The sequence below is a fragment of the Nicotiana tabacum genome, chromosome 16, assembly GCF_000715075.1.
Source record: "Nicotiana tabacum cultivar K326 chromosome 16, ASM71507v2, whole genome shotgun sequence".
Classification (NCBI taxonomy): Eukaryota; Viridiplantae; Streptophyta; class Magnoliopsida; order Solanales; family Solanaceae; genus Nicotiana; species Nicotiana tabacum.
Window position 1 is genome coordinate 79907520 of NC_134095.1, and position 16496 is coordinate 79924015.

The 16496-nt window shown below is 33.1% G+C and overlaps 1 protein-coding gene across 3 annotated transcripts; it reads left to right on the top strand.

The window, feature by feature from the left end:
- The first annotated feature begins 4629 nt into the window (after window positions 1-4629).
- LOC107801906 (SKP1-interacting partner 15) lies at window positions 4630-9105 on the top strand. 3 transcript variants are annotated; one of them, XR_001651725.2, is made up of 3 exons: window positions 4630-5976; window positions 6546-6585; window positions 8866-9105. XR_001651725.2 is itself a non-coding variant. In XM_075232984.1 (2 exons), exon 1 carries the CDS (start codon window positions 4776-4778, stop codon window positions 5937-5939), a length of 1164 nt encoding a protein of 387 aa, XP_075089085.1. In that variant the 5' UTR covers window positions 4630-4775; the 3' UTR covers window positions 5940-5976; window positions 8866-9105. The 3 variants fall into 3 exon arrangements, 2 of the variants coding, with proteins under 2 accessions (XP_075089085.1, XP_016480804.1); XM_075232984.1 differs by lacking the exon at window positions 6546-6585; XM_016625318.2 differs by lacking the exons at window positions 6546-6585; window positions 8866-9105 and adding an exon at window positions 6062-6255.
- The last annotated feature ends 7391 nt before the right edge of the window (window positions 9106-16496 follow it).

The following is a 16496-nucleotide window of genomic DNA, read 5'->3' on the forward strand; positions in this document are numbered from 1 at the left end:
AGTATTTTATCTAACGCATTAGATGCACTAGTCGAGCTAATTGATGATGATAACTATACGCTATGAGCGCGGATATATGTGAGGTTTGAACCTGTGTGCAAGCACCGAGCCAATATTCATGCTCGGAAGATACGTAGGCTATGATATGCCTAGAGTGGGATATTGAGCTTAAAGGTATAATATTTCTCGTATTCGTAACTCTGTTAAGAACTATCTGGACTATACTTGAGATTTCCAAGATGCTAAATTTCAGAACAAACTTGGTAATTACTAATTTTGTGTTAACTTGCTGATTTGAGCTATGACAACGCAGTTTGCTCATGCCTACGATATAGAGTGTTATTTATGCCAGTCCAGGAGCATGAGAATCTTGTTTCACTTAGCATATACATATATACTTGTTGGATTACTTCTATATGATATGCTTGGATTGGAGGTCTATGACCGTGCCAGGTAGATTATGTTATTAGCAACTAAGTTGCTCGTGAAGTTAATATCAATGTGAGCTATAGGAGAGCCGGTTATTATTATTCTATTCATGTATCTTGGTTCCACTGTGATTGACGAGCTCATAGCATATCGTTGGGGTGGTACTTGTGGAACTTGCAAAGCGGCTCTCTTCTTTGAGGTATTTTCCCTTTCTGGGGTAACCGGATGATGCAATAGTGAGGTTTACTGGTATGGCATTGTATTATGTACTTCTCCGTGGGCATGATTATTCGCTTGTGGTACTAGACATCAAATTGCGCTTGGTTGATATGGGAAATGGTTATGGTTTACCGCGCGATTTAGTTATCATTGGCAGCATATGAAAGTGTGAGATGAGACTTTAGTTGATAAGAGTTTTTCTATCGGCATTCGGGTATTGTGTGCAGCTGCTGTGATTAGGAGTTATCACTACAAGTGTTTGAGTTATGTGGTCTATCATGTAATAGCACCTGAGGTTGCAGGTGTGGGTTATTACAGCTTGTTTGAGCTTATTCACAGTATAAATGTGGGATTCTGATCATATGAAAGATTTCAAAAGTGGAAACGTGGTCCTATCTTAATTAATAAAATTTTAAAAATAAATAAATTGACAGATAAAAACAACGCCTCTATCTTAATTAATTATAAGGATAAGAATATAGATACTATAAAAATATGATAAATTTAAACATTAATATGAACAATAGTATAAAAGAATAAAAGTAAATAAAAAAATTACTACAAGAAAAAAAACCTATTTTTATTTATAATGTACTATAATGGAAGTAACGGACAAGAATATGATAATTTTAAGTTATGGGTAATGCAATACGGACAAGAAATTATGGGTAATTTTAAGAGATTTGAAAAATTTCTGCATTTTTTTAATATTTATTTAATGATTATATATAACTTTTATCTGAAAGATTAATATTTTAAAATTATTTGCACATAAATCAAATAACTCAAATCACAGGTTTGTGTCCGCGCATTGTGCGAGTACTAATACTAGTTATATTAAATGAGAGTAGTGAAGCATGTGGTTAAGCCAAGTGGCGTATTGTGAAAATACCACTTGGCACTTTTAAGACATAATCTAATTAGATATAATATAGATATTTAATGTATTTCCTTTTTTGCTTACAAAAAAAACCAACAACTTGGCATTTGGTAATAAATAATTTGGAAAGGGAATAATCAAAACCCATAATCTGTAATGGAATTAATGATAGTGGATTCACCTATTGTTTTTAATATGGTAGCACCTGACACTTGATAATAAATAACAATGTGGAAAGAGAATAATCAAAATTGACAATTTTGTAGTGTAATTAATGATATTAGAATTAATTATGGTTAATTACGAACTAATTAGCATATTTCATATGCAACTTTCACAACATAGTTAGGTGATGAGAAAAAAGGACGAAATATTCTAATAGTATTGTCCTAAAAAACGGAAGAAAAAAAATCTTTACGAAACGTACTACGAAAATAGAGATAGTATGAGGCTAATCATACTTTAAGTAGGTATATATATATATATATATGTGTGTGTGTGTGTGTGTGTGTGTTTACTTTTAATTAAAAGATACAAAAAATTTAAATTTTGAATTTGAGTTTGAACTGAAAGACAAAAATAATTGAATCTAATCTATATCATGATTCATGATAAGATATATTTTTATATTATAATACATGAACCATCCAGTTCAATTGTTAGAGATGAAATTCAGTCCTTTGTTAACAACAGGGTAAGGATATCAGTAGTTGATTATGTAACGACTTCTATTAGAAATAAAGCTACTTCAAAAAATAATAAATCCATGCCTACATCTCCAAACTCAAGAGAGATTGCAAGGCTTAAAGAGAAAATTAAGTTGCTTGAACTTTAAGTAAAATAGTATTATCCTTCTCTAATCTTGAAAAAGCAGGATAGTTTGCAATGTGAAAAATTACTTGGCACTTTTTTTAATAAAATCTAAAAATAAGAGATATTTACTACAACAAAGATCCAGCTATATTATGGAAAGAATATATACTATGACTCTGATTTTTTAAAAAGAAAATATTCTATGGAAGAGAAAGAAATGCTCAAGTTTGAGTAGATAATTAAAAGATAAAGTTAATCTTATCAGATATATATTTCCACCAAATCATAGTACAAAAACAAAGTAAAAAGAACTAAATTGAGATATAATATGAATTTTTATACTTTGGACTAAGTTAAGAAAAAGTAAATGAATATACTTAAAATAATAATTTGATGATTTTAAAAATTGAAAAATAAGCAGCAGAAAAAATCTTAAATAAAATACAAATATATATATTTATAAAATAATAAAAATCTATATTTATATTATTTAAATATAACAATGTTAATCCATATTATTTAAAAGAGAATAATATATAATATGATTAAGCCAAGTGGCACTTTAAAATAAGACACATGTCAAAATTAAGACAATTAATAAGAATAAGGACAAAGCTAATAAGAATCATAATAAAAAGTTTGAGCAGATAATTGAAAAATAAAGTTAATCTCATCAGATATCCATTTTCAACAAATCATAGTAGGAAAAAAATATAGAAAAATGTAAATTGAGATAAAAATACTTTAAACTAAGTTTAAAAATAAAATAAAGTAAGTAAATATACTCAAAATATTAATATGATAGCTTTGCAAATTGATAAATTGTGCGCATCAGAATAAGCTCCTAATTATATTTTATAAAGTAAAAAAAATAATAATAAGTAAATATCATATCTTACTAATATTGATAAATCGAGAACACTAATATATGATACATAAAGAAATATTTCTTAGATAACTTACAAGAGAAGATAAATTAAGTTTTTGATCTATATGGATAAAGTTATCGAATTTGAATGTGAATTTCACTGAATTTGAATTTATGTGACTTTGATTAAAAGATAATTCTTTTTGGATGGTTATTAGATAACAAACAAATTATATTGAGAAAAAGTCATAAAGGATAATTGATCTCATCAGTCCAAACTTCAATATTAACAATTACTTTTCTTACTTTTTTTCATGTAGGTAGAACCTATTTTTAGCTATTATTCGAAAGAATTTGAAGATCAAGTGTGGGCGCTCGGTAGAATGGATCAATTGAGTAACCTATTTGTATTTGGTGAATTGACTTCTTAAATTGTACTCCAATAAGTTAAGGCTATACGGAAGAATTGGTTGACTGCCTTACATATGAATACAATATTTTACTGATTTTATTTTTGGATGAGGTTATGTTATATAAGTAACATAATGTTGGACTTTTATAATATGAAAGAAGCTTCTGGAATAATGAAATTTTACTAACTATAGTTGAAGTTTTGTTGAAGAAGCAATTAAATTTTATATGTTATCTTGTTTGACTTAACTTGAGAAGGATGGACTTTAAAAGTGCAATTAAAGTTAAGAAACATGTAAGGACATATGCTATTATAATAACTTTTAGGATACATATTTCTTAGAAATATTTTAGGTATTGAAATATTTAAGAAAGATGATAAATTACGGTGAGAAATTTTCAAGCACAAAATAATGGACAATATATTTGGAGAACCAACAAGGAGGTTGGAGAAATGTACTTAGAATTCTGAGATTTTTAATTATATAGTATCCAAGATGTAGATTTTTTTTTGTTGAATTAAATATCGAATTTATGGAACTTCAACGAAGAAGACAATAGATTGTTTATTATATAAATTATTTAATTATATATTTGAGTTATATCCGAAAATTATTCATAATTATGATTCAGTTGTTTTAACACTCAGAGAGATTTTCTTATGAGTATGTTGCAATAAGAAACAAGATGATATTTGAAAAGGTCGAATAAAAATTTAGCATACCTTTTATTCTTTTATATTTTTCGCGCATCGCACAAGTTCTAATACTAATTTTGGTACTATAATTTCTTAGGTCAGACCAAACAAGAAAAACGACAAATGAAAGCTCCTCATTATGAGATTTTCTTCTCATGAAGATTATTCTGATTTTAGTTAAAAAACAAAGCACTGTAGTATGTATTATTTGAACGATTTAATCAAATCAATTGCAAATTGCAATAATCTTTTAATCCAATTGCAATATTAAAATAATAAGAAAAAAAGACCCCCTTTTTCCCTATCACCATAGCCAAATACATTGTCAAGACAAACCAGTCAACCAAAACAAGAAAAAACCCTTTCTACAAAGCACAAAAATAATTAAACACAAAAACCCCAAACAAGAGATTAGATCGATCTCTCCGACCACCACCGACTCTTATTCTCCGCCGCCGATGGAGTTTTCCCCTTTAAATCGTCTACCTCAAGATACCCTTCACCAGATCTTCTCCCATTTAACCCTCCGTGAAATCATCGTCTCCAAATGCGTCTGCAAATGTCTCAACTCCACTCTCTCTTCTCCGGCGTTCCTCCACCTCATCTCCACTCTCCAACCTCCCCTCTCCCTCCTCGCCCTCCGCCCTTCCCACCGTAGCCACGGCCACAGTCATAATAATCAATCTCCTCATTGTGCACTCCATGTATTCGACACAGTGCTTAACTACTGGTTTCGGTTCCCACTTTCTTTCCTTCCCTTTAGATCTCATTACCCCATCACTTCCTCTCACGGCCTCCTCTATCTCTGGGCTGAGGGCCCCACTACTGCGGGACCCATACCCGCAATTTCACCTCCTCCTCCTCCTCCCAGTAACAATAGCAAAACCCTAATCGTTTGTAACCCTTTAACACGTCAATTCAAGCTGCTTCCTCAATTGGGTTCAGCTTGGTGTAAACACGGGTCGGTTCTTGTCGGGTCACCGAATCAAGTTCTGGTTTTGACTGAGTTAGCTGCTATTTACTTCTCTGGCTCAACAACTTCCAATAATTGGCTCAAGTTTTCATCGAATTTACCGTCAAAACCTAGGAGTCCAATCTTGATTTCTGATACCATTTTAGCCCTTTGTGATGTTGGTTCCCCGTGGCGGTCCCAATGGAAGCTGTTTAGGTCAACAGTTAAAGATTTGCAATATAGTCAACAATGGACTAGGTTAGAAAAGCATGAGTGGGGTGATATTTTTGACATATTGAAACGCCCCAGATTGCTTGCTGGTAGAAATGATAAGGTGTTGATGATTGGCGGTCTAAAATCGTCCTATTCATTGCACAGCACATGCTCGACCATTTTGATACTTAGATTGGATTTGGACTCTTTAGAATGGGAAGAAGCTGGGCGAATGCCGCCTGAGATGTTTAGGTATTTTCAAGATTCGAGTAAGTTCAAGGTGTTTGGTGGAGGGAGTAAAGTTTGTTTTTCGGGCAAGAGGGTGGGAAGATTGGCGCTTTGGGAGGAAAATGAGTGCGGGAAAGGGGAATGGCGGTGGATAAGTGGCGTTCCGGGGAATAGTGATGGACTTTATCGGGGATTCGTCTTTGAGGCTCAGTTGAATGCAGTGCCTTAAAGGTGGATTTAGAGGAGGAAGACCATTAGCTTCAATGGTAACTTTTCTGATTTGGGAATTCTAACTTTTCATAATGTTGAAGCTAAATGTTTAGTTTTTCTTTTGATTGCCATGCTAAACAGGATGGAGGCAGTGGTCTCCTAGAACACTTGGTCCGTCAGAAAGATAATGTTATTGTACTTGTTTTTTGAGGTAAATCTGAATAGCAATTGGATATTCAGACGAAGTGGTTGGCTTGTTTGTTATATGATATCTGACTATTCGTGTATGCAAGGATTCCCCTTTCATGTATTCGGAATGTATTTGTCTTTACAGAGCTTTGGCGTTTCATATGATGCATAAACAGTCCTTTGTTTCATCTGTAAGTTAGCTATATTTGCTATGAAATTGGAGAATAATGGCTGACTTCCTTGCTTGATTTGCATAGCAGCGACTGTGATTTTGCTATAACTTATGCAGTTGCTATATTGCCTTTATAAAGATCATTTGTGTTATGGTTTTAAGTTATGCCCATGTGGACTATGTGATGATGTCTCTATTTGATGGATTTGCTCCTTTCTAACTAATAGCGTTAAGCTAAGTTTCGTACTTTATTGCCCTTTTCAGTCACGGGACTTAACTCTTAGCAGTGGTGGCAAGAAACTAGGTACGAACGTACTTGTTAAGCTGCTTACTTGACTGAGACCTTTTATTCTATTGTATGCAAAGATTGATGGTGGATGGATATGTTGATATTCCAATCATCGTATTGTCAAAGGTGAAAAGCGAAAATAACTGTTGAGTTTTGTTTGGGCTTTATACGAAAAGCATAAATATTGTGTGGGTTTTAATGAAGGCACATAGAAGAAATTAAAAATAAAAACTATATTTTGTAATTCAAGTATAACTATGAACACAAACAACAAATATATGTACGCCTTATAAAAGTAAAAAATTAAAAAGAAACACAAACACCAATTAAGTGAAATAGTTATTGTAACACGGAGACCATGGATGATGAAACAGACACCTTAGTGCCTTGGTGCTTGAACTGAAGCTTTGCCTAAATGAGGTAAAGCCTGTTTTGCACCTATCTTCAGAATTTAAGCGCACCTTAAGCCAGCTTTTGGCAACACTACAATTATGACTGTTGCACATCCTATGGGAAAACCAACTCTTGGAGTAGATATTTATTTTTTGAGATTTAACTTCATGCAGTGGATCACTTGATGTCACATAGATAGAGACAACAGTAGGAAAAAAGAAGAAGAAAGAAGATATTATTTGGAGGTGGAATGATTGCTGAGAGTACAGTTCATACTTTGGTTACTCTTTTACCGATTGAGAAAAACCTGAGTGCAGCTTGTGTTTTGCAGACAGGAAGAGATCCTCTCCTCTTCCCTTTCTTTTTCTCTTTTCTCTTTATCCTGTTGTGAAACTATACTCTCTCCCCCATTAGTACATAGCACTCACACACAAAAGGAGTTGTGTAGATAAGAGTGAGGTTGGGATTCTATTATACACATACGTAACAGCAACAGGCAAACCTAGTGGTTAGTCATCAGTCATATCTTGAGGTTATTGAGCCGTGAAATTGTTGAAATCTAGGATGAACATCCTCAATTTGCAGCTAAAACAGTTCACATCCTAAGAAGCTGAGTGAGTTCCCTTTTAACCCCCAAAGACCAAAGCTCTTTGTAAGACTAACATGCTATAAATTTGAACTGCCGCAAATATGCCAAAAAGAGGCATCTTTTTGTGAACTGGTGGTTTCTTCCTGTTATTGGTTTTGACTTTTTTCTCGCAATTGATGTTGATTCTCTTGAGAGTTCAAGTGTTGCAGTGACCTGTTTCTTCTCTAGCCACCTCCATCTACCTTCCATTTTTGTCCTCATTAAAGACTCTTTGGTCTTTGTAAAGGAATGAGCTCTTACTTGTCTGGAAATGCAATGAGGGTTGGTTTAGGAGCTTGAACAAATTAGAATAGAAAATCCTCTTACGAGTGGAGAGGCTTTTTCTTTTGTGTATGTCTATTCTAGTAAAGGCCGAGCCAGCCGCTTGTTTGATGCTGCAATACATTGTAACATACCTGTAGATTTTTATTGAGTAAATGGTGGGTAGGTCACTGCTACTTGTACCTGCACTATCTAAGATAGTACAACTGCGTTATAGTTTGTTGGGTTTGTATGATTCCTTTTGGTTAGAATATGTGAACCAATGATAATAATGGCAACTGTACATTGTAACATACCTGTAGATTGCAATACATTGTAACATACCTGTAGATTTTTATTGAGTGAATGGTGGGTAGGTCACTGCTACTTGTACCTGCACTATCTAAGATAGTACAACTGCGTTATAGTTTGTTGGGTTTGTATGATTCCTTTTGGTTAGAATATGTGAACCAATGATAATAATGGCAACTGGTGGCCACTATCCATGTTCTGTGGGAGAAAGGTTAGTCGTAGTCTTTTTTCAGATATTATCATCAAGGTTTATTTGATGTTGCATCTTTGTCTTCAATGTCTTTTAAGTTTCATATGCTATTTCTTGTAATTTTATTTCATGAACATAACATTTCTTGCGTATCCCTCAACGCGGAGGACTTATAGTATTTTGTTACTAACTAAAGTGGGGACTGATAGAATCCCATTAGTAGCTGTATACAAAGGGGGGCAGTATACCTTGAAGTTTAGTTTTTAGGAACCTTCTAGTCATTTATGCAAATGGGAAGTTGCTGTGTGCTTCAAAATAAGCCCCATTTTTTTGAGTTGATCTTCAACACCAAATTTTCGTTATCTGTCAAGTGTCAATGGTCTTTCTTATAAAATGCCTCCTGAAACATCAAGTTTTCTTGTGTCTAAGTGGCCATCCTATTTATTGTGTTCCCTTCAAATTATTGGAAAACTGGCATACTGAATGATCTATCCCATCGTGTCTCTGTTAGGCTCGACTGTTGGGGGCTTCCTATTCAGTTGAAAAAGAAGCTGTATAGTTTTTAAACAAAATGGCAATGTAGCAAGAGCTGGGCTGTACTGTTGCATCACATTGCTTCAATAATATTAGTTATACTATTGGAGATTAAGGGAAACTGGAACTACTCTTGTTGTCGTTGCTATGATGTAACCATGTACTATTGATAAAAAATGATGTATATGTCACTACTCAATATACAGTCAAACCTCGCTATAACAGCTTCGTTTGTTCAGAATATTTTTGAATGTTATAGCTAAGTGTTATATAAAACATATATTATATATAACATGAAAATTGGTTTCGCAAAAGCTTGGCTTTTATAGTGAAGTATTGTTATATAGGAATCTTGTTATAAAGAGGTCTGACCGTACAATGAAAGGAAGAGAGAGAGAGAATGATAATTGGATACAATTGCTGTCATTCACAACCGGATGTGGCGTTGTGTTAATATGTTGTAATTTAGCAGTTTTTTTTTGTGTGTCATTTCCCAACCGTTTCTCCTACAGCACTTAAACTGTAATGACCTAACATCTGTTTCTTCTGCACTCTCCATATTTGATCTTATGCTCTTTCTTTTATTTACTGCTGCATATGCAGGTGATTCATCTGATGTATTCCAATCCTTTTACTGAAAAAGATATAAAAAATGAAGAGAAGTAGGAAAAACCAAGATTCCTTCATCAAATACCGCAGTTCTCTGATTAACCACCATAATATGGAAAAATGACATTGTATAGCCGCTGTAAAAATAATAACCGAAAAAATGTATAAAATTTGTACATAACATATAGATTGTATATATATACAAAAATATTTAAATTTTATACACTTTTTCGATTACCAGATGTAAATAATTTGGCGGGCTAAAAGTGATAATACCTGGTCTCTAGAATTATAAGCTATATGCTACTTTTCCCTATATGTTGAAAAAATGGAAATTTTCACAACGTATTCAGATAAAACTAATTTGAATGCCTAATCAAAACACTTGTAACTTCAATAGACAACGTCTGATCGCTGTGAAAAGAAATGTTTTGCATTCATTTTAAATATCTAGCTAGCAGACTCTGGAATCTGGATATGGAGAAAACTCCCCCCCCCACCCCCCCACCCCCCCCCACCCAAAAAAAAAAAAATGCCTTAGGTTCTAAAAGGTGTCAAAATCTCTGAAAGTCAATTTGGACCATCCAAAATTGAATAACATCTTAAGTTACATGTGTACCCAAACGGCTCGTGCGGAATTGAGTTGACGAGCAATGGGTTTTCTCATTACAACTTGTTCTCCGAGTGTGCAAATGCTGAACAATTAAATATTTTTTAAAATCAGGTATTTTATTATTTTTTTTGCTAATGAAAGGAGAGACTTTATATTAAAAACATAGGAAGTTTAGTTATTACATAACATAGGGATAGATCGCATAGCGGTTTTTCCCAATTTGTCTTTAAGAAAAACTTGTAAAATAAATGCTGGAGGTGTTTCCCAATACATAATGTTATCTTCTTCTGTTGTTGTTTGTTGCTTGGTGCTTCCATACTTTGCCAGGGTGTCAGCTACAGTGTTGCCTTATATATATAGATTATTTCTTTCACTTTAATAGCATCAAGAAGAAAACCGTGAATCTATTTCTATTATAGTGGGAAAAAGATATTTTGTGAAGGAGAGTTCTAGTCCTGCCATTAGTGCTAGTAGTTCAGCATGAAAAGCGGATGTTGCAGAGGTATTTAATTGATTAATTTAAGTACTAAGTAGTAAGTACGAGCTCTCTTCTTCTCATGTGTTATGGTAAATCATGAGCGACAAATGGACTACTATTTTTAATTCAAAAGGGTTAATATTTACTGATTTGACCAAAATATTGCTCTATTAGACGAATCTATGTTGTACGAATCTCACACTATGGTGACACACTGAGCACAATATTGAGTGAAGAAAGTATATGGTTTCATAAGCTTGTATTTGTTTCTGGGGGAACCAACAATTAAGTCAATTCTAAAGACTTGCTAAAAAAATACATAAAATAGCATTTTTCAACCTAAACTTCTCCTCCACCAGCAAAAGCCTTTAGTGTGATAGAGTGCCTGTCTCATCCATAAATGATCCAAAGATATAAGCATTTGGCGTTTTTCCTTTTTGAATAAATAACTTTCCTTTCATCATCAGCTTTTTTTTACTGTTGATATAAACATCAAAAGCTAAACATTGATTCTACTACTGTGATCGGGCGGCTCTAGGGGAACCAACAACTAAGTCCAACTCTAAAGCTCGAACTAATATGACATTCGAATTAGAAATTAAATGAAATTTGAGTAATTTACATTGATGTTAACCCAAGTAATGGGTCCAGAAAAAGATACTTGGTAATTTTTGAACAATATTTACAATGTTATGTAATAATTGTTGGGATATACTATTAACTATGTGGTTTAGCTATAGTATTATGTTTTATTCTTTATGGAACAACTGTTTATTTGATTTATTCAATTTAATAAAGTATTATTTTAAATAGATTATTTATTACATGTGTGTTCTTTAGTTATGTAGGAGACGATTTAGAGTATGAAGTCTTAGCTCATGCACAGAAGATTAAATTATCAGTTCTCATAATTAACAAATAAATTATGTTCACAGTCGAAGATATTGTGGGACAAAATATCAAAAGGTACAACTCTATTCAGAGTTAATGTATACCTAATAACTAAAAAATAACGAATATCATTTGTGAAATAATAATTAGTTGATAGAATCCTTGACTCGACCTTGAGTTTGATAAAACCCATTTATGTAAGCTTATAAGTTTTCAAGTGAAAACCCGACCGGTGGATTTTTTATCCACCACATGAAATAGTTTAAGAATAATTATAAAGGATTTAATTAGTTGATTAAATTAAATTATCAGTGATTTAGCTTAATTAACTGGTAATTGTAATCTTAACATGGGGAGTTAAAATAAGTGTTGGTGAATTTTGAATTTCATATTGAGGAGTTCAATTTTAGTTTTTTAGTCGAATAAACTGTGATTAATTATAGTAGGATTTAATTCATCTGAATTTTGAATTAATACTATAATTGGTAGCCTCTTATTATCTATGTGGTCTCTGTATACCTAGTAAAAACCTTGACAGATTTGGGTAAAAAGTGACTTGGGAGAAAAGTTATTTGTTTGAGTTTGACCAGGATTCCACAACACTAGCAGAATCCTACACGATTTTTGGCCTATTTTTTTGGCTTAATTTCGGGTCTACAAATAGAAGACAAGTTTCACCCAATAACTCACTCTTTAGAGTAGTATTATTGCCCACTCAAATAATTTCGTCCAAGGTTTTACTAGGAGCATAATAGAAGACTACATCCCTGAATTCTTGCTCTGTGAAGGACTTGTGCAATAGTTTCGAGAGATTAGTGATTCTAATCTTTGTAATTGAATTATTGTCTAGTTTACATGTTTGTGATACCTGTATTTATGCTTGTTTCCGTTGCGCATGTTCTAACAATGGGTACCAGACGTCGTCTTACATCTAACTAGATAATGTAATACAACATGAATGTTGTAAACGTAAAACGTGGTGTTCTATTACATGAAAACAATATTGTTTTTCACATATTTGTTGTGTTTATTCCATGAAAACAATGTTACTTTCCCCCAAAACGAGACTTTTATAATAATATTTTGAGTTCTGAAATCATGGATTAACATACATAAGTATGATATGTGATATCAACAACTCAAAATATTTAGAACCCTAAAAACGCCAAAAATCATTTTTTGCATATTGGTCATGATTTTGGAATTCTTAAATTCTGTTGAAATCCGAATGACCTCAAATTTGGTAGGTTCATCGGAAATAACCCAGTGAGCAATACTTATGAGCATGAACATTATTTTTCGGGCATTCAAGATCTTTTAGATGGGTTTTCGGCCATTTTTTTATTTTCTATTCTTTTTTACGAGAACACTAGTGGTAGGGTTCAATTCCTATGGTTTTCATTCATGTTTTATAATAATATAATGAATTTATATGTTCACATAGGTCTTCTTCCACATCGGATAGATTCATTATAGATAATTACTGTAGTATCACTTCTAGTTGTTTGATAACTTGTATTAACTCTCCACCGAGTTATATATTGATTCAATGGAATTAGGGTTTATAAAAGTGATATTTACCTATCTTAAATTGACAGTTTACTCTCCATCTGAGTTGGTTTTATTTTTAATTTTTGGGGTGAATATCTTACATAACTCATATATTTTGCATGGATTGTTAAGTTTTCCTATCGAATCTAACTGTTCAACAAGCATGGTTATATGTGTAATGTGTTATTTTGAATTTTATTATTCCTATTGCATAACTAATGATTTATTTAATGTGAATATCTCTCTGATTAACCATGTCTTCATCCAACCCACTCACCTCAATTTTGAACCAAAACAAATTAGAATGACCAAATTATGTTGTCTCGAAAAGGAACTTTGATATTGTCCTAACTGCTGAAGGTTTCAAATTCGTAATCACTGAGGAGTGCCCAAAAAAATTCTGATATAGATGCTACCGATGATCAGGTTAAGCCTATGATAAATGAGTTAAAGCTGATGAGATGGCGCGATGTTACATTCTTGCCTCTATGGCGAATATTTTGCAACATCAGCATCAGTCTATGGGATCTGCTTATGACATGCTCGAAAGTCTCAAGAGATGTTTGGTGAGCAAAATCGTTCGGCTAAGCAGACAGTTATGAAAGCCATTTTGAATACCAAAATGGTTGAAGGATCATTGGTTAGGGACCATGTTCTAAAGATGATGGGTCTTCTGAATGAACTGGAGGTCCTTGGAGCTGTGATTGATAAGGAATTTCAAGTTGAGATGGTCCAGCAGACTCCACTTGACATTTTTTAACAATTTCTCTTGAAACATAATATGAACAAAATGGATTTATCACTAGTGAAATTATTGAATAAGCTGCAAGCGGCAGAATCTAATATCAAACAGCAAGCTCCAGTTATGGAAGCGAATATTGACAAAACATCGGTTTCTAAGCCGAGAGGCGATAAGAAAAAGAAGAAGGATCACAAGGTTTTGGCACCTGGAGGTGCGGTTGTTGGTGTAAAAAATCCCAAAGGAAAGTGCTATCATTGCAAGGAACCTCAGCATCACAAAAAAGCAATCCCCTGCCTATCTGTCAAAGTTGAATAAGTAAGGTATTGAAATTTAAATGTCGTTAAAACTGGTTTAGCGGCTGTCTCTACCATTTTGGTGTGTACATTCAGGTTCCACTAATCATATATGCACTACTTTGCAGGGGTTTCAGGAAACGCGGTGGCTAAGTGAGAATGAAGTTTGTGTATTTCAAGAAAATGGCGAGCTAGCACCAGCTTTAGCATTAGGAGATATTAGAATTTTGTTTAGTAGTGATAGAATTTTAGTTTTAAAAGATGTTCTCTATGTACTTTCTATTAGAGGAATTTGATTTCGGTTTTGAAAATAATGGATGTTGATTATAATGTTTATTTTTCTAATAACTCTGTTGTTATTAAGTTTAATAAACGTTTTATCTACATTGCTGCTGGAGTACATGACCTTTTTATTCTTGATATATCTCCTCTTGTGCTATAAACAAATTAATTAAATAACATTAATTTTCCATATAAAAGAAAACGTATTTCTGAATTAAGCCAAACTTATTTGTGGCACTTACGTCTAGGTTATGTAAATCAAAATAGGATTTCGAGGTTGGTTTCAGATGGACCTTTAAGTTCATTGAAGATGGAGGCACTACCAACATGCGAATCTTGTTTAGAAAAAAATGACCAAGGGACATTTCCCCTCAAAAGGAAGTAGAGGCAGTGATAAGTTAGAATTAATTTACTCTGATTTGTGTGGCCCAATGAATAATACAAGCAAGAGGTGGTATTGAGTTTTTTTGTGACTTTCACAGATATTACTCAAAATATAGATATATTTATCTGTTGCGCCGTAAGTCGGAATGCAAAATATGGCCAGAAATGATTTTACAACACGTTCTGGAATTTCCCACAAGCGTGTCGCATGGGGCGGCATGGGACGTCGCGCGGTAGCACAAAAATGTTAGAGTGATTTTCTATTTCGGCTAAAAAAGAGTAGTTTCATCAGGGGATTAATTTGGGACGGCTTAAATACACCAGAAAATACCATTTTCGGGACTTTTGACACATTTTCGACCTAAGGAGTCTAAGGAGGAGTGGGAAGAACACAAGAACAAGGATTTCATGATTTCTTCCTCACTCAAGATCCGGGTTTGGATTGAATTTATGTTTTCTTCTACTTTAGTTATATTTGTAAAGAACTTCTCTATGTCTATGGAGTAGCTCCTTTTAGGATTTGATGGATTTGGTGTATTGATGATTATTTTCGGATTATAACTCAATTTTTGTGTATTTGAATCGTTTTGAAAGATTTAATTGTTGCATTTATATTTACTAGATATTGTAATCGAAAGAGGCATAACTTGTGATATCTTTGTATTATATTGTTGGTTGAGTTCATAGATTCTTCTAAGTAATCGAAAGAGGCGAGTTGAATCATTGATTAAACCTAGTTAGGAGGATAATCGAAAGAGGTTTTCCTAAAGACCGACCCACTACGCATTCTTGCATATCTTCACAGTGCTTAAATTGGTTCATCTCGTGAGGTTAAGACTTAATCAAGAGAGAAGTTTTTGCTGAACGTTTGAACTAATAATAGAGTGAATTCGAGAAACTCACTTGAATATTGAAAGTGAATTATCTAGAGTTAGATCCCGAACAATCATCTTGAACCTATCCTATCAAAACCCTATCCTCTCCCACTCATAACCTTCGTTGCTTATTCCTTGTCTCGATAGTCATTAGTCAATAGTTGTAGATTCTTAGTTAATTTTAATTCTTAGTTATATAAATCTCAATTGTTGATCCTTCTGGATAGCAATAGTTAGAAACTATGAGAATACTACTTAAATCCAATCCTTGTGGATACGATATTTTACGATACTATCTTTAGCGAGCACAATTTAAGTGTGTTTTGCACTCGTCAAATTTTGTGGGGGATGTAAATATGTAAATGTGTGTCTGTTTTCGTTTCTTGTGTGTGTTTTAGTTCTTTTGATTGAAATTTTTAAAGTGGAAATATATATATATATATATATATATATATATATATATATATATATATATATATTGTTTTCCTCGTTCAATGTAATAGTATTTCCTTGGGTTTTCTTTGTGCCGCGGTTCTTTTCTATGGATTTTATTTGAACCGGGTGTAGTTAGTTTTTTTATGAGTAGGAGATCTTGTGGTATGATTTTAAATAAAATCAATATCTCTTGACTTTATTATGCCTTGACAATAGTAAGTGCTTTAGTTATGACGCTTAGGCTCAGTTTTGACTCTTGTATAAGTACCTTAAATTGTATGATCTTAACTTTGTTTAAACTGCTTTGACTAGATTGTCTTGATGAGTCCGATCTTGAGTAAGTTATGTGCCATGTGTGTGTGAGGTTTTGTGTTATTATGTGCATTGCATTTGATGTCTAGAACTTGCCCCTTATTTTTGCAAAGCGAAATAGTAGTTTTATTCAGTCATGGAAG